A 27,961-nucleotide genomic window follows, 5' to 3' on the forward strand; every position below is an offset into this window, starting at 1 on the left:
CCGTCTCCACCGGGGAGGCTGTAATCCGATCCTGTTTAGAGGAGCCGCCGTGCAGCCTGTGAAGAGGAAGAGGGCACTGCTCTGCGCTCTGACGCTCTCTCTCCTCCACTCCTCCCCTTTTCTGCCGAGTGTCACCCTCTTTCTCCCTCATCTGTTCACTCCCTGCTCGGTGAGGCTGGTCGGCGGCGCACACGCCTCCGGGATCGTCGCATCGCATTGTTCACCCAACCGACCGAGCCCCAGTTCAAGTCGGCGCGACACGGCGGCAGCTTTTCGCCCTTCCTTTTTTTTTTTATTTCACATTTTTTTTAATGCCGGGGGGATCTACTGTATGCACGCCAGTCCGGTGACGTGCTCGAGCATGTTCACATCAGAGGCGGCGTCGGATTTACCTGAGAGTACGCTGCCCTCACACAGTCAGAGCGATCTCCCCACCGCGCACGCAGATTTGGACTTCACCGTTTGTCACTGAAGAGGAAAAGGGAAAACACACAGGATTACAAGGATGGGGTTCTACGGCACTTTAAAGATGATTTTCTATAAAGTGAGTAGGGTTTTTCTGCTTGTGTTTTAACCGGCCGTGTTACCTCTAACACCGTCTCTTATTATTTAATGTGTAACTCGCTCTGTCGCCCTCATTATCTCTGACGCGCCTCTCACGGCAGATTGTGCGGCCACTGCGGAGGATGAACGGCGATGTAGCAGACCCCCAGAGACGCCGCTTTAATTGTCCGGGCCTGTGTGTTATGTTATGTTTTGTTACGATAACGCTGCGTTAAACGTTGGAATATCACGTCGCCGTTTTGGTGTGTTATTCCTTCATAGTAACTTCAGTTTCGTAAATAAACGCCGCCGCACCGATCCAGGACTCCTTGTTGTTTTGTTTTGTTTTTTTTTATTTTTTTTATATATATTTGTAAATGGAGTTACTGCTGTGCCACATATGGACGTTTAGTCCTGCAATGCTGCATGGAAATATGGTCATATTTCCGCCTTATACACTACTGATTTTCCTGTGGACGGCATAAGATCCCATTTTGCCTGCGCGTTGGCTCGATGCTCTATGCACCTGTACATCAGCTGTGGTCTTTCCTTCCCCATAACCCAAATGGGTGCTTTAGCTTTTATCATATATAGTAGATACAGATAGCTGGCATCACCTCCCTCTATGTTTTAACACATGCAGGCTTCCACTTTTCTAAATAACAATCAGTGCCGCCAGTTCCCACCCCCCACACACCCGGTGATCCTCCTCAGTTTGCAGGGTTATTATGATCCTGCATTATGCAGCAGTGGTTATCTCGCACTGACCACAGTGACTGCTTGAGATGCATGCATGCGATCAGTCTGCTGTCGCCTGTTGGAGCAGCCTATTCCCTGACATTGTGCACTCGCCTCGGGCTCCAACCACAGATAATGGGTCACTGTGTCAGACTGCGCGAGGTAGAATATCCTCAAGGATGTTGGGTGTATTATGCTGGATGGCAGCCATAAAATGATCCTCTCGTAGTTGGAATTGCAGAGCATGAATCAAAATAAGAAAGGGGATCTGTTGCTTTGGGTGTGTTAAGTGAACAAATTGCATATCGTTCAAAATCTGACCAAAAAAAATCCCTTGCAGTGAGACGTTTGTTGTGCAGCCGTGTGCGCTTTGTATGTGTTGAAACTTTTACTCGATTAATCCTAATGATTGAGTGAAAGTCTCATTCTTAGTCAATGGGCAATAGTTTATTGAGTTGAACGGTGACTCATTTGTATTCTCCATCCATTTTGTGGATGTGCTCACTCTAAGATATCAGGATGTTGAAGTCAGCCCCTAGAGCTTGCTCTTTAACGGCATTGACAGAAAGTGAAACACCAAGACTGATTAGTTTGAAATACATCCTCAAACCCATTTTCTGGCTGGATGTCAGTGTTGGTTCTTCTGTATTTTCCAGCTTGCCACTTCTTTCCAAAATGGCCAGTAGTCAGATGCAAGTGTTTCTGATTGACACAATGAAATTGTTTCATTGCAGCTCGAAACAAGGAACAATTTTTCAAGTGACTGATTCTGCAGGATGTAGTCTGTGTTGAAGTGAATCAACACATTATGTAAGAGTGATTGATGTCTTTAAAATATCATTAACTCTCCGTGTTATCCATCTGTCGTGCTTTTGGACAGATAGGGAATGGGGAGGGGGGTGGGGGTGAACCAAGAAGTAGGAGGGGAGGACTGATTAGTAGTGATTTACAAACACTGCGTTCTCTCCTTACCTTTTCCCAGGCTGAAACACAAGAAGAGGCTGGTTACATGTCGTTTTTTTTTTCTTTTTTTTCCACACCCGCATTTAGTTTGAGGTTTTTCTTACAAGTGCACACACTCAAAGCCAGCCAGCGCTCCCCCTTTTCTCTCTCACACTCTGAAGCACACACATCCAATGCATGCATACACACACCAAGGCTCTCCTTGGCTACTGAACTGCCAATGCAGTGAGATCACTGCTTTAAGAACAAGGCAGTTGGGTTTAAGAGCTGGAATATCTTATAAACCTGCCTTCATGTTCCTTAGCAATCAGACACGCTCCCAGCCACTTATTTTAAATCCAAGTGGAAAGTAAGCTACATACCTACATATCTTTTCAAAATATTTAGATGACATTTCCATGTTTTTTTGCCACTTAGGTTAAATTTACCAGTGTATATATATATGTGTGTGTGTATAATATATACTTTTTTTCTTCCCGCACGTCTCATCTTGAGATTTTCACGGCTGCTCCCTTGATCCTCTCTGCAGCGTCACACAGGAGCTGACTTGTGAGGAGAAGCTCACAAGTCCTTGGTCAGATCACAGTCTGAAGTCCAGGGGGCATCTAACCTGAAGTACATGTTGGTGTGCTAGTCATGTACACGTGCCTGGAGAAACCCAGGCTTTAGTTGTGTCAGGTGTATTGGTGCAGCGATCCGTTCCTGGATCGATTCTGCTGATAATCCTTCACACCGCTCAGCGTTTCTGAATATTTCTTTTTTTCGTTCTTGCTTCGTCATTGTTATGATATGTTGCAACACTCAGATGTGTGCCTCAGGCTGGGAACGCTGGGAGGACAAACATGCTCACCAAATTATAGTGATAAAAAGAAAACAAACATCAACAAAAAAAAAAAAAAAAACCCACACACATCTCAAGAAGAGACATGTAATCATGCCACAGTAAAGCCAGACAGCATGGAGTCAAACGTCCAGTTCTATTTTCTTGTGTCGCATACACTACAATAACTTACCCAAAATGTATCAAAAGAGCATTGTTAGCTTCAAAAGGGGGGAAAATGAATGTGGTTTTTGTTTTCTACAAGCCATTATCAGTTCCTACAATGGCAGGATCACAGCTGGAAGTTCTGCAGCAACTCGTCCAGTACAGGTTGCGTCATGCAGCACAAGAGGCCGGACAGTAACTGTAGACAAACTGTTGACAATTTCTTTTGACCCTAACCGAAAGTGTAAAATATGAATTGTTATGCCACACGAGGAATATAAACCTCTTATGTCTAACAGTGCAGGATTTAATCATCCATCATCACTGTGATGTATGTTTTTTTTTTGGTGTTTTTTTTTAAATCAAAATATACCCTTGTTATGCAGCTGGTGGCTCCTGTATTATTTTAAATGAAGCCTAGAAAGAGAATTGATAGCGATTTTTATTTTGCCCTTTTTGTATATTCATTTTCTTTACTTGAGGCCAAAACTGCAGGACCATGATCAGATCTCGCTGGGCTTCCGCCTCGACATGAAACATATTTAACTAATCAGGAAACGAGTCAGACAGTCACATTGTATATCCTATTTTGGCCACACAATCAGATTGAAGGAGTGACAATGAGACGGTGATCGCTTGCATGTGTGGTGAGAGGCCTTGCTGTGGAGAGTGGCAGTCATGGGATGAAGAAAATTGGCTTGCCCAGGCCTTTACACAGACTCCTTTGTTTGTACAGTAGGGTAGGTGGTAACAGAGTCTGGGTGGTGTGTGCACATGCAGGTGATAGATTGTGATAAAGAACTGACTTGCTCTGTTTTTCATTCTCAAGTATCAGTTTGAATTGAACTTTAATGCCAAAGAATGTACTCTGTACCCTCCCTGAACACATTTGTGTACTTTGTGTGCATGAACCGTCTTTACACTTGGAGCTTTGGGTGTGAATGTGCGATTGTGCCTCTGGATATCATGGCTTGTCTGGTTGCCCCGGGGACCACTGCTGTCACTCGTCACGTACTTTTTCAGCATGGAAAATAATCGAAATAAAGCTCAGCATTTTTAAACACCTGCTTTGTATCCTGCTGTCTCATTGTGTTGAGCCAGTTCATCTGCTTTGTTATGAAACGTGTTAATAAATTGAATCTCTAGCCTATGCATTAAAGTTTAATTTCCTATTAGCATAAAGCTTTTGCAAGTCTGTGGTGTCTGTACTTTATATGCTGAATTTCAGACATAATGTTAACAAAGTCTGTAACTCGGAGAAGCAATTTTCTGCTTCCGTCCCCGTTTTTAAAAACTTTTGTGAACTGTGTCCTCTCTTAAATTTGTTTTTCAAGAGCCGGCTTCTCCTCTAAAAGTAAAGTGATGTAGTTATCAGAAAGAAAGAGGGAAAAAAGATGCCAGAACTGTGCCCCTCCACAGAAACTGCTGCATGACACTCGTGTACATTTTTATCCGCCACTCAGAAAGATGTAATGCCATAATGAGCTTTCTGTGTTGTGTTTCTGAACATAACCTCCTTCGGTATTATGCTGTGGTGGTTTCTAATGTTTGCTTTTTCTCTTTCTTTCTTTCTCAGATGAAGAGAAAGTTGGACCATGGCCCCGAGGTCCGATCTTTCCCTTCAGGAAAAAAGCCCTGCAAAGGCCCAGAATATCCAAGGTAAGCAATTTAGATTTTCCCCACAAAGCCTCCTACTTAGTGAACAAGGAGACAGAGACGGACCTTCACACGGTTTTTCTTTTACTGCAACATTCTGCATTTGTTTCCCTCCTCTGGGTCAACAGTATTGTAGTAGATAACATGTTTAAAAGCCGTATCCCCACTTTTTTAATGGCTATAGTAAATGAACCTAGCATGAAAAGAAAACTAAGAAAAATTATGGTATGAACAAAAGATGTTATGTGTCTTCAAACAGCATGGTGCTTCACATCATATTGTATCTCCAGCATCCAGCCAGCAGCCCCAGATGTTTCTCTAACCCTGAATATTTAATGCACGTGTTCGCATGTAGTCCCATTAAAATTCAGACCGAACACAGCCACTTAACTGTAAATGTTGCCATGTAACAGGCTCCCTCTCAGCTTCCTCTCCCATTAAAAATGAATCAATAATGAAATGGACCCCAAGCTTTCCTGTTTTGCTGTCAGCAAGCAGATTCTGGAGTATTGAGAGTGCCCATTGGATAGTTTCTCCTCCTGCCCTCACATTACAAGGGTAACATGGGCGCCCTTTGAAGTCCTGCACTGCTTTTCACATTCAGGTTCTGACAACAGCAGTCTGGACTCAAACAGAAATCTCTGGGATTGTACATACTTTGAAGTCTCTGAGTTAAAATATGTATCTTGGAAGCGCTTTCAGGCAAATATTTACTGAGTCTCTTTTGATTTTGGAATACTGCACATCATTCAGATTTACTTTTAAAATTCAGTTTGAAACTAGAAAATGTTTGATAAGAACATTGATCTATCCTTATTCTTCTCAAGCCACAATGTTTTGTTGCAGTCTAAAGTTTATATTTACATTTGCTAATTCAGGCTAGAGCTACCTTAACTATAGTTTGAATTATGAATTATTGCTGTTGAACCTGAAGAATATAAAATACCCTTTGGCTGCGAAAATGCAAGTGTTGTAAAAAGTACCTCAAAGTCATACTTGAGTGGAAGTAAAGATATCATGCTACAGTATTGTTTTGGTAAAATTGAAAGTTATAATTATGAGTAAAGTACCACATTTGCCACCAGAATGTGGTGGAGTGTAAGTATAAAGGAGCAGAAAGAGGAAATACTCGCATAAAGTACAAGAACCCAAAATTGTACTTCAGTACAGTATTTGAGTAAATGTACTTAGTTTATTACTGGTAAGACAAGAGATTTTGCCCTCATTAGTATGCAGTTACTGCACATCCGTTCACTCGGTCTTCACTGTAAGAAGAAAAGAGTGGGCTTTAAAATAAATTAGCATAACATAAAAAAAATTGAACAGAATGCGCATGCTTTCAGCTGGAGTTTTTATTACTAAATCAAATCAGTCGGAGGCAAAAATGCTTTTAGTTTCAAGTAAGGCTTAAATATTTAATTCAGTGTTATTAACAATGCCAGTGTTCCATCTTTTGTGTTTTCTCTTTTGTCATAATTATTTGTAGTGGAAATATTTGCAAAGAATTACTACAAAATACCCACCAGGAGCTAAATGACCTCATTATGAACTTATTGTTTTTAATAATGGTGTTTCCTGTGTGTCTGTAATGTGTCTATTTTTTTTAAATACATCTTCTTGTTGCAAGCAGCTTTCACATCCTTTGTCTGATGTGTGTAGCTATTTGGCAGCGCAGATCTCATGCTGTTATTCATTTGTAAGATGTTTTCTTTCCTTAATTGCAGCCCAACAGGAATTGTCCCTTGTCCGGCCACACCCACCACATTTGGCCACATAAGAGCAGCCAATGGTCAGGGGCAGCAGAGACGACGTATCACCTCAATCCAGCCACCCACGGGTCTCCAAGAATGGCTCCGAACATTTCAGGTGAGCACAGTGGACTTTTCTGCTTCTTTTTTTTTTCTTTTCTCTCCATGGGTGACTCTGAAACCTCAAGCAAAAGCTCATCAAAAAGCAGATGTTGTGTCCAATCAATGTTCACTTAGTCTCAAAGATAATTGGTGCCTTGTTGTCGTGGCCCACCACATTACCATAGGCACTGTAGCGTGGAATTGGAATTAGCCGTACCTGTTCAGACTAAAAAGCAGAGTTATCACAGAGTTTCTACAGTAGACTTATTGTATTAAAAGTTGAACAGATGTTGTCCTCTATAAGTTACTGCAGTATAATCTTAGTTTATTGTTGCCATGTTTTTTTTATATATTTTCTATGGACAGTACTGTAGACTTTAGTTCTTAAGATTTTATTTTGGTGTGGAATAGATGAAGTTGACTAATTTAATCTGGTTTTCAACCAGTTCACATTCGTTTTAGTGTGCATGCAGCCGACAAATAATAAATAAATAATACTGTATTCATTTTTCAATATTTTAATGATTTATTATATTTTATCTTACTATATTATCACTGTCCGTAGAGATGCAAGGTAATACAGTCATTTTTTTTTCATGCTAGACTTAAGATCTAATGACCTCATGGAAATAGAGTGTCATTTAAACATATTAGCCTTGACAGGATCTCTCTGATTTCCTGTATAATAGGTTGCCGTGTATTTCATTACCTAAGAGAGTTTAAACTCATTATCTCTGAATAGCTGGGCGAACCTGTGACACCTCAATGTTTATTTTACGTGTATTAATCTTCAGACCTGACCTGCTGCAGATTCTTTCATCCGGCAGCTAAACCTCAGACTTACATTCTGTTCATTCCCCAGTCCAGTCCGATCCTGTAGCTCCTGTTAGAGTGGGAGACACGACTACAAAGCAGCACACAGTCGCTAGAAAGAATGTTTTCCACAAAAAATGTCCAAACTGCTGGTGTTATTGTGGGATTTGGGACTCTAAATGACAAACACAAGGACACACGTGGCCATACCAAAGTCACATATTACATTAAAGGATTAGTTTGAGATTTCAGGAAAATGCGCTTATTCGCCATTTGGTCGAGTCAGATGAGAAGATCAATGCCACTCGTGTCTCCCATTAAATATCAAGCTGCAGTCAGTTAGCTTAGCATAAAGGTTCCAAAATCCACCTACCAGCACCTCTGAAACTCGCTTATTAACATAAGCTATCTTTTTTATTTAATCCTTACAAAAACCTCATTTTATAAATGACATTTTCTCACTTTATGGATGATTATGACAAATTAGTGTTACAGATACATCCAGATTGATATCGTACGTTGCTAAAATTTTAAAACAAAGTTAAATAAGACGTATTTCCTTCTGAGTTTTATGTAAGCCACAACCCAGAGACAGTTACTATGCAGATGAAAGAACTGCCTCTTCATTGTCTTTGTAGCTCAGTTATCTGTGTTTGGCTTGCAGCCTTTTTGAAGGCTAAAGAATGTATGTCTTCATGAAATTAAGTAGGAGTTTTTCAGCAGATGCTTCAGCATTTCCCTGATTGTCTGAAGTATTTTATCAGCAGCTTGTCACCATGATTCAGTTGATCAAAAAAGAGCCAGCCTGATGCACTGTGATTGCAGATGTAAACTCCTGGTTTGTGTTATAGCCACTCTGTGGGGGTTGTTGGTGTTGTTGTTGTTGTTGTAGAGAGGAAAAATACAAAAATGGTAAACTACCATTTAGTCACTGGAGTTTATCCTGGAAACATCTTAGAAAACGTTGAGCTCTTCAGCACTTTGATTTGTTCTAAATATTCAAAAATATTCTGCAATGTTTACAGCCCCATAGAGAACAATGAAATTCTTTTAAGGGACCCACTTGTTTAATTATTCCACATTTTACCTGTTCATTTTACTAAAATGGTCCAAACTGTTCTGACATTTGCCAAATCAGATTAAAAAGTATTAAAAATAATAATATAATATAATAACTCTAATAATAAAATAACTCTCATCAATGTACATGAAATATTGCCAAGTACATTTATGAACACATAACAAACTAAGCTAAGCTAACAAAACTAGGCTTTAAGCGTTTACTAGCAGTTTAAACAAGAAGATCACTAGTAGTCCGTGGTAGAAAACTGATGTAACACATAAGTGGCTGTTGCGTGCTTCTCTCATTGGTAGGGAGGAGGTCTCTGAAGCCCCTGATTACCTCCAGAACTAGCACCTCTGGCTAAAGCTTTTAGTTGCCAAATTACAGGTGGTTTGTGTGTGCCAGAGTTTCCATCCTGCCTCGTAGCCTGTAATCATTGTTTGGAGTGCTCCACAGAGAGAAACAACTGCGGCTGTTGGGTCCAAAGTATAGTACAGTGCTATTCAAGCAGCGTTAAACAACTGAATGTTCAAGCACAAGAAGTAACCCCACAGAGTTGCTAACAGAGTCTGCTTCCCTACGTTCAAATTTTCCACTTAATGTGTTGGCTGCTAGAAATAGGCAGGCGCCTCAAGCAACTCAGTGCTGCTGCGAGGTCACGTAGGGAACATTAGCGTGTTAGACACACTGCACGAGGCGGTTCTGAGACGTTTCAGTCAAAGTAAAGTTAGAGCTTACACAAGCACACTAAGGCTTCTGGTTTGACAGCGATGGATGGGCACAATAAGCCCATACTGCCCGGCTGCTCTGTTGTCTACGTTTGCTGCTGTATCAGGTGTGGCAATCCATATGTGGATTATTCTGCTGTTCAACGAGTGTTCTGCCACTTGTGATAGCCAACTGCTGTGCAAGATGACGGGCTCTATAAACTCACTAATAGCTACAGCACAATGTGTGTTAATGAAGATTTGGTGTGTAAATGGAAAAAAAAAAATCAAAGTCCCAAAAAAAGAGCTAAGATACAGGGTAAATTATAGGAATGTTGTGCTGTGTTTAAAGTTGTAAAGTATGTGAACAAATGCTTAAAAAAATGCTTTTTATATGCTTTGGGTGCCTGGCAGCAAAATCCATATTTGTACAAAATTTCACAGATGTCAGAGGTGAAAAGTAACATATTAAGTCTGAAAATATCTTATATGGCTGACAAGAATTTCAGGTTTTTTTTTGGTTGCTCTTTTTTTCTTCAGTCCAAATCAGCAGTTGTTTGTGATGCTGTTGATGGGTGCAACTTAACTTCTGGAGGATTAAGATTACTGGATTTTGTCTTAAGTTGACTCACACATTTCTTTTTCTTATTTATGAGCCAGTTCATTCTAGCTGCTCATTTACATCTGGTTAAAACAAAAACATCCTTATCAGTTATGCTGTCACTGAATTCACCTTTAGTTTTTTGTTTAACTTAACAATATTTGATAATGGGAAGTGCAGTTTGTGGGTAGTGTAGCTTTTTTTCCCCTACATTGAACACTTCAGACAACAATATAATGTAGGATGCGCAATTTTCTAAAACCGTTTCCTGCATCCTGATGTCTTCCAGAGCTGGACTGGCCCAGAGAAGCTGCTGGCGCTGGATGAGTTGATTGACAGCTGTGAGCCCACACAAGTCAAGCATATGATGCAGGTGATCGAGCCGCAGTTTCAGCGAGACTTCATCTCCTTGCTGCCCAAAGAGGTGAGGACCTGAATCCCCTTTCTTGTGTTACCAATTCCTAACTTCATCTCTTATCCCTGTATCCCTTATTTCCCTCCCCTCTGACCTGAACTGCCATGGGAATCTCTCGTGGCAGGCGCTGTTTTGTGAATGAGTGTACGCCACAAAGACGAGGCTTCCTCTCCAGCCCTTATCCTGTCACCGTTTTCCTTCACCTTATTTAACAGCATCCGTGGCGGCTGTCTTGTTTTTGCGCTGCGTCATAATTGACAATACAGAACATCTAAAGTGCCACACTGATGATAAGATCACATGAGGGGCTCTTATGAAACAGCCTCAAACCCACCATATCTGGTTCTCCTGATCAAATGCCTAACACCTCGTCTCTGTCTGGCAGGTTTTAGGATGAAAGAGGGAAGTTTGGTAGCAAAAAGAATGAGGCAATAGCATGTAAGATTTTAAGGTATCTGCACCAATTGCTCCAAAGCCAAATGTGCAACAGCATCATGTGTGCTTTGAGGAGGCCAGCGCTCGCTTTTTATCGTGTTTTCTGTTTTTCCTTTTGTCATATCCTGTTCCCTCTGACGTCCTTTTGATAATCCTGTCTCCTCTCTCTGCTGGAGCTGCTAGATTTATATTGGGCGGCGCTGTCAAGTCATTTTAACAGACAATCCCTGTGGCCGCACTGTAGATACAGTTGAAATTGAAACTATGAAGAGAATCTTCAGAAGGCAATGTGTCAGGCTTAAAAAGCAATCACTGACTCAAGGTCCATTCATAAAACTTTTAGAATATCCTCCGGCCCGGTAATGACTACTGGCTTAGACAGGCTTTCAGGTGACTGAGGGATGTCGAGGTTTGTGGGTCTTGTCTGGGGCAAGTGACTTGGAATAATCCGAAACAGTAAAAACGTTATGAATGTCAAACGCCAAGGACAAATCTTCATATTGACCCACATATGTCTTTTAAAATGTCGTCAGAGCAGCTTTGAACTGCATAAAGTCATGTATTTGACAAGGAAAATGCCCAAGAACTTTTCAGGCACAAGGACGTTCAGATCAGCTGCTACAGTTTGACTGACTTAAATCTTACTAATAGCCAGATTTCAGATTAATATCGAAATTAATGTGTTGCACAAAACTTCTTCTTCGCACAATTTCTTGAATATCTTTAAGTTGGCATAATTTAGCAACATCAGACTTCAACAGTTTGTCTTCTGTAATTATTATCCAGTAGTTACAACACTTTACTTGTAAATTTCTGTAACAAAAAATATGACCACAGTAAATAGTCTCAATCCCACCGTCGACAGAAGCATCAGAGGCTTAGTTGGATAAAGAGCTGACTGGCTGTGTCCTCGCTGTTGTATCTTATCAACAGGTTACTGCGCTCTTTAAAAACTCCCTCCTTTCTTATTACTCGCTCAACAACCTTAGTAATAGACCACAATTTATCAGCCATGTTTTCCTCTGGTTTCTTTGTCATTCATTTGGTGACCCTGTTCGACAGGTGTCGCTGATTGGTACCGTGGAAACTCAAGTCTCAGGAACGACTTATCGATCAACAGAACTAAACAGAGATTAACCTGCAGCTATTTTAATAATTTAGCAATAGTTTGTATTTTGTAAAGCAGAAATGTCAAAGGAAGTTTCCCGCTTCTCAAATGTGGGGGTTTGATGCTCTCTTCGCATGTGATAGGAAAAGCTATGAATACATTACCTCAGGCTGTGAGAAAAATTTAAAGACCAGTTGTTTAATTGAGGATATAATCCACAGGTGAATCCATAATGAAGTAACTAAGCCTTTTTTTGTTTTTTTTTTTTAAATTTGACTCAAGTCTGAGAGTAAAATGACCACGGCTGACCCAACCCGATAGATTAGCACCTCTATGAAACCAGTCCCTGGTTACTGTGGACCTGACATTTGTCATACGACTCCATCTTGATGTTCATGACTCCACTCCTGAATTTGTCACACAGCGTGTTGCGGGTCATTATCATCTCGTATTATTGCAGTATGGTAAAAAAACAATATTTGCACAACGGGTTACATCTCATCCTGCAAAATGAACCCATAATCCTCACTCTTTTTATGATGATATAGAGAAATCACTTGCCCTAATGGTTAATCCACTGCATTGTTTCACAGTACCAACAGACATTGTGTGTTTAGAGCTTGTCCAAATATATGCTTGTTTTTTTTTTTTTTTGTTTTGTTTTTTTGCTCAGAGGTCCGGGTTTATCCACCAGGTTTGGTGTCGTTGTATGCAGGCACTTGATTCAGTATCGCCTGCTGTGTGAAGCTCCTTTTGCATATTTTTTGTTCGACTTCAACAGAAATGTTGGTTCAGTTCTGTGGTAATACCACTGTCTGCCCTTGTCAGTTAGATTCATGCTGCTAATATTGTGTACAGTTTGTTCGCCGAGTGTGTTTCTCATCTGTCCTTTTTTGTTATTGTGATTTAGTTTCTTTAAATTTTAAAGTCCTCTACCATGAGGTGTTTGTGCTGTTATATACACCCGCTGCAGTGAATAATGGCCTCTTTTTGTGTCTCTGTTTCCATTTACACCCCTCACATTCCTCATCCTTGTCTTTCAACAGCTGGCTTTGTATGTGCTGTCGTTCCTGGAACCGAAGGACCTCCTCCAAGCAGCACAGACGTGTCGCTACTGGCGCATCCTTGCAGAAGACAACCTGCTGTGGAGGGAGAAATGCAGGGAAGAAGGTAAGTCTGAAGGATGGATGCAGAAAGACAACATGCAGTCACCCAGCGGGAGCAGTCTGAAGCTACTGCTGCGGTCAAAAATGTGGCTGTACCGCTTTTTAAAACAAACTTTTCAAGGAAAAACGCAAGCCTCTTACTCCAGCCTGCCTCCGCCTCTCCCCCAACAGGCATCGATGAACCTCTGCCCCTCAAGAAGAGGAAAATTGTCAAGCCTGGCTTCACTCACAGCCCCTGGAAGAGTGCCTACATCAGGCAGCACAGAATAGACACCAACTGGAGGAGAGGGGACCTCAAATCACCCAAGGTGGCTTTGTCTCTCTCTCTCTGTCTCTCTCTTTCTCTTCAAACTTGAATTCCCCACAGGGTGGCTGATCTTATAGATCTGATATGAAATGGCTTTGAGTCACAAAATGACAGTTCAATAAGGGTGTGAGATGTGGAGTTGATAGAAAGTTGGTGATGGGTCAGGTCCGTGCTCCGCAGTATTGGTGTTGAATGATAATTGGATAAGATGATCTTACTCTCCTTCCATCTAAAGACCCCATTTATCTTTTGCCTGTTCAGAAGTCTCCCATAAAGCAAGACCAGCAAGCTGGAGCTGATCCTTAATGAACCTTGCATGCTTTAGAAACAGCCTGGGGTTGTTTTAGGCCAACACTGTGGTCTTCATATTGCTTTGCATATACAGTGTTTGCTGATCTAGCAGTCCTGTGACCCAATATTAGCCAGCCGAGACCACACACACACACACACACACACACACACACACACACACACACACACACACACACAGAGCTCTGTTTAAAGAGTGTACACCTGCAGCACTTGATGACATTTTCCTCTTATCTCGTCTTTGACATATAAAGCACCAGTCGTGTCATTGTCTGCCTTAGTTCTTGTTGCTTTGTCGTTCCACATCCACCTGTCCTCCTTGTACATATTTTCTTTTTTTTTTTTTAATCTCTCCCATCTAAAAGGTGCTGAAAGGTCATGATGACCACGTGATCACCTGCCTCCAGTTCTGTGGCAACCGCATCGTCAGCGGCTCCGATGACAACACGCTTAAAGTCTGGTCGGCCATCACAGGAAAGGTATGCATTAATTGCTTTTCCCATTTCCTGTTTTCTCCTCTAGTCTTAATGGCTTACTTTTCTTCTGCACTGCTGTCAGACGTTAATGGACCGAAGGAGATTTTTTAGACCTGAAGGAGGCAGTCATCTAAATTACTGCTTAATGGTTGTAATACTTTCTGCCATCTTATGTAGCATGTTGTACATTTAGCAATACATAACAACATAAGAGATGACTTCTCTATCCATACTGCTCCCACTAACCTGATAGAGAGCAATTAGTGCCATTTGCTCCGTCTCATAAAAACATCCTGACTGGCCTATCTCAGTGTGTTCCCCCCTCTTACACTCAGCAGACTTGTTACACAGCACATATCTGCGAGCAGCGTTAGTATTCATTGCTGAAGCTGGTGCAGCCTCACAGGCCTTGTGCTGCAGCTTTACGCTGTGTATTAAAAAGAAAGGCAGCGGTTGTACTGTTATGTTGGGGAGAGGTTCACAGATTGTTGTAAATCACAGCGCTTTCATGCTTCAATGTTGGACTCCGTTTTCAAAGGAGCTTTTGTACTAAAAATCCTCTGTCAACTGTTATTGCATATTTCTCGTCTCCAGTCTCTATTGCTTTCACTTTCACTTGGCAAATAAATGAGATACGGTTTGGCTGTGAAGTCACTATTCCATTTCACAAAAGTAAAAAAAAACACATGCAAATGAAAAAAAGAAAGTCCTTAGAGAAACTAGTATTCTGCATGATCACTCTGCAGTAGGTTTATTTTTCTGTTGGACACAAGAGACCAGAGAGCTTGCCTTTCATTGCTGCAAAGACTCGGCCTAAGAGATAGTAAAGTTGGCATCCAGCCCACGAGTGATTACACGCATATCAGTCACAGCATTTGCTGATCTGAACAGTTCTCGCCAAGGTCATCCGATAGGCATGGAGCACGATCTGGCTCTCCTTCACCCAAAGACTAATATTCGGACGACAGGTTGTTGAGTTACAGCGGCGGTGGCTCCGTGTTGGTGGTTTGCGAGTCTGCGATGAGTCACATCACCAAGCAGGCTCAGCTGCTTTTTCTTGAAACCTCCTTGCGCTCAGACTTGCGTCACAGAGAAACATGGGATATTGTCTGTGGTCTCAACAACGTTAATCCGTCTCAGAATTGTTTGTTTATATTCATCATGAAGAAGAGATGAGCTTAAATCCGTTTCTGTTTGGGTGCTGTATTCAGAGCACATCCCCTCTGTGGATTTCATCTCTTTGCTTCCTTAGCTCTCAACACCAGAGAGAGAATCCCTCACTCGAGAGGAATGGCCAATTAAGCCCAGTCGACCATTTCGGGTGAAGTGGCTGTCGATGCCAGTAAAACTGTAAAGTTAAAGTACAATGGGATTACCAGCACCTGCATTTGTTTTTCCTCTCCTCTGTCAACACTTGTATAGTCTTTGCCGGCGTATTTGACGGCTTGATTGCTACGTTTTTTTCTTGCTGTCAGCTTGTCCCACGAGAGATGCAGGAGTACAAAGTGGCTATCAGTGATCTCGAGGTGTTGCACAGTCTGCGATGGCGCCTGGACGAATGCCTCTTGGTGCTTCCAGTTTTCATGCAAATATCAACTCTTCTTGTCCTTCATATTGCAAATAGCCGAGATGGTAGGAAAATATCTCCTCCATAAAACTCCCTTTTTTAGAAGTGATTTGATAGACATTCATCTTCCGACTTCAGAGAAAGCTTAGGGTACCCTTTCACAGTACCACTGACCACAACTTGGGTCTTACTCAAGAGTGACTTTGGTGGACATTTATGAATAACAAGGGTAAATTTGGCTCACAATCTGCGATCAGATTTTTATTTTTATTTTTTTCACAAGACGAATTTGAAAAGCAGCTGCAGCGGATTGGGCTGTAGGTACAGGAAGGAAAAAGAAATTCATCAGAGCGCAGCATTAACGCTTCTTCCCGGCCACTTGTGCTGTTTTTTGCTCTCGGACCTTGTGTTTGTTTTTGAGCGAGCGAAAAGACTCTGACTGGACAGCATGGAGTGGATCAAGGGCTGTTATACCACTTTTCAGTGTCAAAATGTTCTTGTTTTTTCTTAATGCCCACAGCATCCGCATGCCATCTCTAAACAGTGCATCAGTTATGATGCTGACAAGATTGTAACAGATGTTTTTATCAATAGTTTAATGAATCTGTTCAAGATTTGTTTGTGCATTATTTATTTTTTGATCTCACTGGGCATTTTTAGCACAGAAGTCAAAGTGCTGCATCATATTGAGTGGGTCGTTTGCGTGTGCATAGCTAACAAAATGTGTGGATCAGATGCTGTTACTCTGAGACAGTCTTGCTAAATGTTCAGCAAACAGTAAGACAGGTATTTTTTTTGTGTTGCTGTCAGCGTTGTCTTGCCCTTGATGTATCTCATTACATAAAACACAGTGAACAAAGTGAACCCCCTGCTGTGCGGCAATCAGGGAGTTATTATTTGAGCATGTTTTTAAATGCTCCCACACCTCTGACAGGCCCGGGCTGTTGCTTAGCGATCGCTTAAGACAAAGGGGATTTGATTGTGGTGAAAATATTGCGTCAGGGACTGAGCAAATGCAAGTTTACGAGTTTGAAATTAAAGTGACATCTGTCAAATCTTGCATGTGCAACTCAGATTTGTGGCCTGGAGAAATTTCGGTAAGCTTGTTTTGCAGGCCCCATCTTCACCCGATGGACTTTTTGTCTTTACGTGTCTTCCAGCATCAGTGAAAGATGTGAATCTTCCACATACAAACAGCTGCACTCCTCTCATTGCTGTAAAGGTGGCTGCCCGGTGCTAAACAGAGCAGTGCATGTCCTTGGTGGTGCCCGTCAGCAGCAACCTCAGCTGTCAGGCAGATCTAAGATGGCAGACCTGTGGACTGCTGTCATATACAGGCAGAGCTTTCCTCTGCCAGATGGATACTCCGATCACCTTCTCCTCTCATTTTACCCAGCGCAGATTGAAGATCGCTGCTGGAGCTGTGGCCTTCAGATGAACAGAGATAGAGAAATGACTTAAATTATCAAATTGAATTAATGAAGGTCATCGAGCATTTATGTATGGCTACACGTGAATGCACAAAGGAGGGTGTTTGTTTGCTCCTTTTCTGTTGAGTAAAGCACAGTGTGTAGTTGCGAAATGACACCTGTCGATATTTTTAAAGTGAAACAGTAAATCATGACCCATCAGAGCACATTCAGACTTCACCATTTTGATTTATCTGCCTTATTCCTCCTGGATCGTCAGTTAAACAAGCTGAGAGGATGGTCGGTGTTTGCAGTTGCAGGGGAAAGCGTACCAGGAGAAGCGTTTTGATGTGAGGTGTCATGGTGGCTCAGTTGGCTTACGTCTCCCAACAGAAAATAATGGAGGAGGCAGCAGTGGAGAGTTAATGCTTTATCTGTCAGGATGCTGTGGAGGACATCTGTGCGCATAACAATCGCCACTGAACGCCAATGAATGTTATTTTTTTCACATTCGTATGGGAAGTATTTTTGGTTTAATCATGAGCTTAGCTGTTCACCATATACATAGTATATACCATCACCTTTGTTGCTGTGGTTGTTTAAAACATAGAAGCTGTTCTGAACAGAACTCTTCTTGAGTTGTGTTAAATAGTCTCCTGCCACCCAAGCAGAATCTTGCATTTTTCACAGTCATGTTGGAAGAGCTCGAAAAAGCAAGCAGGGATATCTGAAGCGTCTCTATCCTGTCCCGATGTTCTTCTTAACTTTCAAGATGTGAAATCAATCCCAAAAAAAAAATAAAAAAATTAAAAAGGTAAGAGAAACTTCAAAGCTTGCCTGATGTCACATGTGGACTGAGTGATCTTTTGATCATGCAGTGTGAATCTGTAATAATGTGACTTGAGGAGGGGTTGGGTTTTTGCCTGCAGCTTTAGCAGAGTTGACCCTCATTTTCTGATATTTCCTATCAGGGCCAACAAAGGTGACTTTCCAGTACAAAGAGAAAACTATTGTCTTTCATGGTCCAGAGCTTTAAGGCTGCTGTACTGGACACGCTCTCTTTTCTCAAATTGAAGAAAAAAATATGATGCAAATGGTGAGCATTGCCAGACAAGCCTCATAGGGTTCGGAAAAGGTCCCTCACGGGTTTGTTAAAAAAAAATGCAAATCTTCTTTCGCTCTCAGGGTCGGCCTTGTTTTGTGTTTGTTTCGCCGAGAGATAAAGCAGCGTAAGCCCTTCGTTTCAGGTATTCTCTCCTCCCACACGGTGTTTGAGTAGGCTCTGATCACACACTGCGATTCTTATTCTGGAACCTCAAACTCAGGCTTCAATTCATGAGAAAAATCTTGCGTGTTTGACAGTGTGATTCACTGTGAAGCGCAGGCCCGTGTTAGAGAAGAAATGTAGCGCAAATGTGAACAATCTGAATAGTAATACCGCAAAACATTTATGTCTCCGCTACACTTTAAATGCACAGTAAAGTGTAAATTAGCCAAACGTTCTTCCAGCTGCGGTTTTATTCTTTTCACTGCTATATAAAGCTGAGAAAAGGGGCCGTGGTGATAAAACAAGTAAGACTTTTAACACTGTAGAGAAGTTGATTGTACGGTCATGCCACATTGGCCCACAGTTAATGAAGTGATTCTCTTTATCACATCACAGAGACGAGGGGGGGGGGCAGGCTGCATCATCATCCTCCTCTTTCACTTGCTGCAATAAAGCCTCCTGCCCTGTGTCGCCATTCGCTGCCCAATGGCTTATCAGCCTCTGTTAGCGGGTCACATGTTGTACACCACAGCAACACGCTCCACTTTGAACCCGACATGCCCACAGCACTCACCACCGACCTCCCCGACCTCCTCCACTGTTTGCTCCTCTCCGCAAACAATTTTAATTTAATGCATTTAGGATAATTAAATCCGGCGACAAGTGAGACAAACTGTGGAGACGCAAATTCAATTGATCAGAAAGATTTCCATAACTGCAGTAATCAATAGCTAATCTACCATCCCTAATGAGGATGAATGGGCACATTTCTGTATTGGAGACAGTTGTCAACCCTTTTCTGCTAAGAGGATGAATCACCAGCTTTTCCAACAGATAAGTGAAAGCAATTATAAAAGGACAGAGGGGAGATTTTGTTCCCAGTCCAGCAGCAGGTATGCAATGACTGAACTCCTCTTTCCCATGAAAGGTCACTAGAATTTCATTTTACTTGTCTTTTTTTCCCTCCCCTGAAGGCAATAGGATGTGGTGGTGGTGGGGGGCAAACCACAGATGTGATTTTAGGAGTTCTTCCACTCAAACGTGATGAATATGAATGAAATCGCCCTGCACGTCTTTGAAACGAACTTTTCCAGCACCCGAAGCCTGCAGTAACAGTGAAGGTATATACTGATCAAGACTCTTCTTCTTCTTCTTCTGTTGTGATCTTTTCAGTGTCTGCGCACATTGGTGGGCCACACAGGGGGCGTTTGGTCATCCCAGATGAGAGACAACATTATTATCAGTGGCTCCACTGATCGCACACTCAAGGTCTGGAACGCAGAGACAGGAGAATGTATCCACACCCTCTACGGGCATACCTCAACAGTGCGCTGCATGCACCTACATGAGAAAAGGTATGGAGCAATCTGCCCAGAGTGCTTATATAAGCCCGTGTAAGATGGAAGAAAAAGCATGCAAATTTAATAATTACTAAATCTTGAGATGAAAGAATTAGTCCATTAACTGATGAGCTGACATGTTATGAATCTGTCAGCTGTTCAGATATTAGATTTTCCAAACACAAAACTTTCTCTTGCCCATCGAGGATTTGCTGATCTTTCTGTCTCATGCGACGCCAAACGAAATATATCGAGGAAATAATGAACAGGAAAAAATTCAAATTAGCTGCAACCTTAAATAAACCCATTGAATATGTTAAATTGTGGGCTTTACAAACAATTTTGTTTCAAACCAATTCTTAGTTTATGAAAAATGCTTTGTTTGCTTTCTTGTTGAAGTTGGATTAGAAGATTAATAATCTGTCGGGTGCATATGAACTTGTCATCCACAGTACTTGTTGTTGTACTTGTTAGTTTGACCCACACAAAAAATCAGAGTGTAAATCTTCTCATGTAACTCTCATTTAAGCATTTGTCCCAAAATGTTGAACTATTCCTTTAACATCCCTTATGCTGTGTTTATTATTAGAATCCCAGCACCCGACTTAGCAGCGACCCCACCAAGCTAAAAGAGCATCTCTGGCCGACCATAAGAGGACAGTATCTGTATGAAAGTGAGCATGTGGTCTCACAGTGATTAAATGGACCCTGTGAGCCATCTTAAGTGACCTGCTGCTCATTCATTCACTCAGTATTACTCTCCGGAGACTCAAAGTGCTCTTTTCGCCTTAGGGCCCACCAAGGTTTTTGTGTAGCATTTGATTACTCACTCACTCTGGAAATGCTGTGTGCTGCAGGCACACAGTGAATAACATGTTGATGATTTTCATCTATGTTGCACCTTGAGGCATTTTGTAAGTAAAGAGTATTTACAGCTTGCTGACTGAATAGCCTGTGATAGACATTTCACAGTATGGGGGAATGTCTGTCTCAGTCTGTTTTTGAAGTGTCAGGAATCTGGTGGAAATTAAAGGAAGCAGGGTCGGCCAACGACCAGGTTTTTCTACAGCTGAATATTCCCTCCATCTCAGGTTTTAATAACATCCTTGGCCCAAACGGTTCTTGCTGTAATAATCTGAAAAATGTAACAATCTTCTATAAAGGGAGTTTGCTTCTTTGTACTGTCTCTTTGGTTTTCCACTCTGGGTGAAGACGCTGCTGGAGGGCAGTTGTTAAAGTTAAATGGGTGTTTTTCCGCGCTCAAGTACGAACACGAATATGACGCAGCAGGATTCGCGTTGTCAGAGGAGCGAAAGAAAATGTTCATACCTGCCTCATTATTCTGTCAATGCAGCTGCCAAGGTGTGTGTGTATGAATGAACGCGTTGTGTAGACTACTGAATTTAATCTCGGCTTCTTTGTGTGGGAAGGCGAAGCTCAGCATAAAGACTTCTGTTCGACTGCTTGGGCCGCACCCAAGCACCTGATTCACCGTCTCCATGCGTTTGTTGCTTTCCTCTCAGGGTGGTCAGTGGCTCTCGCGACGCCACGCTGCGCGTCTGGGACATTGAGACAGGTCAGTGTTTACACGTCCTCATGGGCCACGTGGCGGCGGTGCGCTGCGTGCAGTACGACGGGCGGCGGGTAGTCAGCGGTGCCTATGACTTCATGGTCAAAGTGTGGGACCCCGAGACCGAGACCTGCCTCCACACGCTGCAGGGCCACACCAACAGAGTGTACTCGTTACAGGTGAGCGCCATCTCACACGCACACACACACACACACTCGTATGTGTTGTTTTAGGCATTTGTACAGCCGCCAAGTTATTCCAGTCATTTAGAGATCAACATCAACAGGCTCACGTCCCCCGGCTGATTTAGTAATTTGCTTAAAAGGAAAAAAAAACAAAAACCAACAACAAAACATTAAAAGTAGGAATATGTTCTCTAGCAGAGGCTTGTAATCAGTTTGACATCAAATAAAAAGCAATCGGCTGTGTAAACGGGACATCACTGGAACATCACAAACTGTGACATAACAAATGACAGTTTTCCTGAGCCAAATGAAATGTTAAAACGAACTGCCGATGTAAATGTTGCTATAATAACTTTATGTACACACATTAACAAAGATTTGTGTTTCAGAGTTTGTAGGGAGCGAAGTGTCCGATAAGGCTAACCTCACACTCACGCTATCGACAGAACATTTTGTAATTCGGGCCAACTTATGTTATTTTAAAAATCTTTCCAGTTTATGGCATTTAAATCAAAAGTTGCATATTTTCAAATTCCTTAGATACATACGAAATACTTATAGTCCTTATATTCCTGTAGTTTCTTTGCCAGAGTGGCACATAAAAGCCATAAACTCGTCAATCTAATCTGTTTTTCCTACTCTTTTTATATTGCGTGTGTGTGTGTGTGTGTGTGTGTTTTTGTGTTCACTCCTCTGTGTCCTCTAAGATGTCCTCGCGCTCAGTGTGATTACAGTGCACTTCAGCAGGTGCCATCACCAGAGATGTGAGAGCAGGCTGTTAAATCACACATCACGAGGCTTCTCAAGTGTTCGTGCTCTACTATTGGATGTGGGGAATAAAAAGAAAAGTTTCACAGATCAATAACATTCATTCATTTCAATGAGTTTAATCTTAGGTTTGTTAACAGAAACTTGGGGTGACAGCGATGGACACTTGATTAAATGAATCAGCATTCGGTCTGCCATCAGGATGAGTGCAGAGGCTGAACTCTGGATCCTTTTCTGTCTCCTAGTTTGATGGGATCCACGTGGTGAGTGGCTCACTGGACACGTCTATAAGGGTCTGGGACGTGGAGACGGGCAACTGCATCCACACGCTAACGGGGCATCAGTCCCTCACGAGCGGCATGGAGCTCAAAGACAACATCCTGGTCTCAGGCAACGCAGACTCCACTGTCAAGATCTGGGACATCAAGACGGGCCAGTGCCTACAAACACTGCAAGGTGAGTCCGTCGTAATCTCTCGTTAACGGTTGTTGAGGCGGAAAGGTTAAATAAATGGTAAGGAGTGCTATTAGAAGAGTCAGAGAAAAGGTTGTATTTGACGTTCACATGAGGAACGTCAAATACAACCTTATTTATGACATTTATAATAAAACTGATATGAGTGCTCGGTACTCTTAAAAGTGGTTTTACGCTGCGTTCATTCGTGATTGGAATTGCTGCGGTTAAGGTCTTATGGCTTCAGCTTAGTTCGCAAGTGAGCAGAGAAATCTGAACTGTTGGTTAGCTGTGAGAACGCCCGGCTTCTGCCACTCCAAACCGAAACCTGACAATGAAAGTGTATGAAAAAAATGTCGTAAGAAATTCCATGTTTCTATCAGCTGCTGGTGATTATTTACATCCAGGTTAAAATCGGTTCCGTTGAACCAAGGAGTTCTGGGGCTCACCAGACAAAACAGACTGGGAGATGCTGTCTTACATCAGTTATTGTTTTAGTTAATTATATAACTCGTGTGATTTCTGTTTCGAGTTGGTAGCATCTTTCTGCAGCACATGACCCGAATAACGCACAACAGGAGGAGAAATTCCTCTCTCTGTGCAGCCACGTCGACTTTCTTACAGTTTGTGCGACAGGTTGCTGAACCTCTCGTATGTGCACTGAACTGAAAACCTGTTCCTAAACCCTGAACACCAGCGTTGAACAATGACAAAAATTTTTTTTTAGAAGATCGGACTTGAAACTGAGATTCCAATTAAAATCCGGACCAGATGACCGGTTTGTCTGTATGAGCCAACACCTCGCGGGCCTGCTGGACCTGATTACAGTCTCATTTCCTTTGTGTCTGTTTGAATAGTTCAGACTCTATTAGAAGCTCTGGTGCCTCACAGGAAGTTGGAAATCCTTTGCTGAATAGCAGCCACAGCCACCAGTGCCCCACCCCTAAATGCCCTCATTAGCAAACTACAACTCTGTATGCTGTGCCCACAAACACCAACACACACACACGCACACACACATACCCGCTGAACAAAAGGATGCCCCAGTGAGAGCCTGAAGAGAGAGGGGAGGGATAAGACCGACTGGGGGAGGATGTGAGTGCGTGTCTCGTCAAGAGGGGGTGACTACTGTGAAGGGATGAGGACCGAGGGAACTTTGTAGGTCACATAATTAGGTCAGCGGACAATTTCTGCCATTCATTAGTGTGTTTTGATAAGACAATGGACCAGCAACAAGGTCGTCACTGTGGGCTGAAGAGACCGTAGGTAATGACGGAGCAGGCGGCTTTGTTGTGGTGATGGGGGGAGGGAGGAGGGGGCAGGCAGGTTGGGGGTTGGTGCAGAGCAGCACTGTATACTGTAGTAAATAAAAAAAGCACAGCCTTTGATCTAACTGGAGGCAGGGCTGGAAACATGCGAACACTTGATGACAGTGAGATTTCAACAAATTTTCTTTGCAAATGGATTGCCAAAGTGGAAAGATATTAAATGTGAATGAAATAGCTGCTGCAGCAACCTCGGTAAAAAGCTCTTCATTTGCCAGCACTCGATTCTGTGCTTGTTTGTGTTCTGTGTCAGCCTAATTGATTTAATTAAGATATCATTTTCAAACCCTCAGGGGATTCTGAAGTCACTGCACATGTAAAGTCACAAATAAAGTCACTTCAGTGAAGGGAGGGCGAGCCGCCATCTTTACTTAAAAATGTGGCCTCCTGCCAGCTGCTAGCACACAGACACGCCAGACGGAGGTGTAGGTGGAGCCGCTTCGCCTCCGTGACGGGCCCGGGTCCTGGCATGTTGCTGCAGCTCCTTCTAAACACCTCGCTGCTCTCACAACAGCTTCACGAACACGAGAGATTTCATTCGCGCCCCTTCGTCTCACGGGCTTACCGAGATTTTGTTTTGAGTTCCTCATTCTCGATCTTGGTTCTTATGCTGCTGCTGTTTTTCATTTCAGATCCATCCACTACTCTGTCAGCTGCATTCACCTGGTTTTTACCATATTATTGTAGGAACTATGGAGCCCCTGGGCAGGTCAAAGTCTTGTCACATGATCAATCATATCAATCATATCCTTCAAAGATAGCAGCCTAAACGGCAGACAAACATTACGTTAAATATTGCGTTTGCTGTGTGAAATTCCGCTCCTTTCACCTGAATGTTAATGTTTTCGTTCATAAAAATGTTTTTATGATGTGAGCGGAGTTCATCTTTAGCTTAGGTGAGCTTGTTCCTGTCTTTTGTTAGAACACACTTGAAAAAAAAATCCTGCAGGAAGTAAGAGGACGTTACTGTTTTGGCATTGCTGTTTACATTTCAGACTTAAATGGTTACTGGAGGTGAGTTAGAAATTAGATGTGCAGAGATGTGCATATCAATGAAAAGTACAACAAATTCCAAACCTATCAAAACCCAAAGTAAGCAGTAAGTAATACACATTGAATGAATGTCTTGAATTAGTCTTTGGGTGCTGGAACAACAGTAAATATTAAGACAAAACAGCATTTAATGTGCGGTCTGATCCTTTAACAAAAGCCGCGTTCTCTGTGTGTTCAGGTCCCCACAAGCACCAGAGTGCAGTGACGTGCCTCCAGTTCAACAAGAACTTTGTCATCACCAGCTCGGACGATGGCACCGTCAAACTGTGGGATCTCAAGACGGGCGAGTTCATCCGAAACCTGGTGACTCTGGAGAGCGGCGGCAGCGGTGGTGTGGTGTGGCGCATCCGGGCCTCCAACACCAAGCTGGTGTGCGCTGTGGGCAGCCGCAACGGCACAGAGGAGACCAAGCTGCTGGTGCTGGACTTTGACGTAGACATGAAGTGAGCAGGGACGTGGTGGGGAAGGACGAAGAGAACGAACCACAGGGAGGAAGGAGTACAGAGGGAATTGGGAGATGAGGTACCTAGAAACCGGCGGGCGGAAGCCCAGAACTCTTCACCCAGACTTGCAAAATCTACAACCACCACCACCAACAGTGGGCTGTCCTGTCCTCTACCATTATCTTCCCCGTCCCCCTTTGGGCAAATGTTACCGACAGAGCCACAGACCCTCGCGTGTTCAGCCCCTTCTTTTGACCCCCCCCCCTACCACCAATATGAGGTGGAGTCTGAGGAGACCTGGTGAAAATGAAGCGGATGAGGGGAGGAGGGGCACGACCGGTCTGTCCCTTGACTGGCTGGGAGAAAGCAGAGAGGAATGATGACTGAACTCTTGAAGCGACTTGCAACCCTTTCGGTTTGTGGTCGGCTTCTCGCAGAGACTTGGTTTCGCTCAAGCCTGACAGATTTTGAGATGTACAGAGATATATTATTTTTTAAATATCCCCCCACCCCAACACCCCTCCCTCCCCCGCATCAGTGCGCACCCACACACACACACACACACACATATACAGTCAAACGGCCAGCTGGAAAGTGGGAAAGACCGAGGAAGATGGCAGACGTTTTTAAAGTTATATTTCCACATACACAATTACACCTAAGAGCTGCTTATTGTAGAGGAGAGAAGAACGATCGGAGGGTTCGGCCTGAAATCGGGCTCGTTTCTTGTCACTCCGTTTCCGTTGTTATTGTTCTCCACCCGGTTTCAGCAGTTTGGTTTCTTTACAATATCGCACACAAACACAACTGTGAATTTCAATACGTTTTTGGTTTATCATATGAAAGGGGTTTTTCTTTATTTTTTGTTTTTTCTTTCTCCTCGTGGTTGCCAACAGCAACAAATCCCAGTATTAGAAAGCTGCTCTGTTTAGGTTTGCTGTCATTATGTCACAAGGGTTTCTTCTTTTTGTCTTTCTGAGTTGTTTGTTCTTCCTTTCTGTTTTCTGCGTACCTGGGTTTTAGAGCTTCGTCTCCACGTAGGACATCAAAGCTGTCCAGACTTTTTCAGAGTCTAGCTGGGGTGGTTTCCTCAATGCTGGTGCTGTGACGAGAGGAAGTAAAGGTTCTTTGCTCTAAGCGCTGTGGATTAATGCCCCTGAACCCCCAGGCCCCTTCCCCACCCTCTACTGTTTTTCCCCCAGTGGCCAAACTGTATTTATGCTGCTAGATGAAAGGAAAAAAAAAAGAGAGAGAGAGAGAGGGAACTTTTACTTGCTGCGACGTTTTAGTCCCAGGCAAAATTCCAAATTGAACTCTGTATGTTTGGACTTAAAGAATGACAAATGACAAAAGATAACATCCATCATTTTTGCTTTATTTTCTTTGTTTTTGCCACTGAAACTTGAGCCAAACGTGCCTCTACGAGGCTGAGAGGAGGGAGCGTGTCCGACAGATACTGACGGGATCGCCTGCAGAGAGGAAACAAGGGGATGTACACTGTTGGCGTGCGTGAGTGTGCGTGTGTGTGTGTGTGCATGAGTGTGTGTGTTGGCGTGTTAATGGGCAACCTGTAAACACATTCCTTGGGACAAAGCTCTTTCAGCCTGTTCTTTGGGGAAATGTACAAATGCTGTGTGGACTGGCAAAGAAAAAAGAAAAAAAAACCTAGCAGATGTATCGTTTTTAACACGTGAATGAAAGAACTTGTCCGTACCCGTGTGTGATTGTTATTCCATTCAAAGATGTCTGAAGCAACAGAGGAGACCATCACAAGCATCAACTGACAGGAGTCTTAGTGTTACATGCGTTGCAGTCGAAGTCGGCGAGGCGGCCGCTCTGCAGCGGTCACAGACTTGTGGATTGTTTTGTGGGAGAAGTAAAAACACAAAGGCAACAAACGTGAACAGAAACATTGTAGCCAAACGAAAATCGTCTCAATCTCCAAGAGTCACAACTCAAGCTGAACTGTGAAAGTGGTATAACACTGTATATTAAAAAGAAAACAATCTCGCTCTATCTCCTCTCGTTGTTTTCTCCCTCTGTTTTAATTTATGATCTGGTTTGAGAAATCAGATTTGTTGCAGGTGTTTTATTTTTTCAGTTCATGTAAACTGCCTGGCAAAAAAGAAAACAGACAGAAAAAAAAAAACCTTAAAGGGATTGTGTATTTGTTTGATTCACTTAGAATTTTATTTTCTTATAACTTAAGTGCAATAAAATGTGGGTTTTTCTTTTTTCATTTCAAGCATATCAGTTGTCTGTTTTTGTTACCTGTGTGAAGGCATCTTATATGTTCAATAAAGCAAATTATTTGGTTAATTACATCCAAGAGGGAATACTTTTAACATTTATCACAGGTTTTGTAGGCCAAAATGTATCCCTAACCTATTTAAGAATAGACCCTCATATTCAGTTTTCCTGATTTGAGGAGGAAGCGGTTTTACCT

General features: G+C 42.6%; 1 protein-coding gene across 1 annotated transcript; it reads left to right on the top strand.

Annotated features, from left to right (window-relative positions):
* On the top strand, positions 1 to 27,839 carry LOC124073161 (F-box/WD repeat-containing protein 7). The gene is made up of 11 exons (XM_046415184.1): positions 1 to 544; positions 4,806 to 4,888; positions 6,610 to 6,751; positions 10,209 to 10,343; positions 12,924 to 13,047; positions 13,215 to 13,351; positions 14,025 to 14,138; positions 19,552 to 19,733; positions 21,242 to 21,467; positions 22,487 to 22,697; positions 25,251 to 27,839. The coding sequence occupies exons 1-11, from the start codon at positions 506 to 508 to the stop codon at positions 25,517 to 25,519; spliced, it is 1,662 nt and encodes a 553-aa protein (XP_046271140.1). The 5' UTR covers positions 1 to 505; the 3' UTR covers positions 25,520 to 27,839.
* The last annotated feature ends 122 nt before the right edge of the window (positions 27,840 to 27,961 follow it).

This window comes from Scatophagus argus, chromosome 2 (genome assembly GCF_020382885.2).
Source record: "Scatophagus argus isolate fScaArg1 chromosome 2, fScaArg1.pri, whole genome shotgun sequence".
Classification (NCBI taxonomy): domain Eukaryota; kingdom Metazoa; phylum Chordata; class Actinopteri; family Scatophagidae; genus Scatophagus; species Scatophagus argus.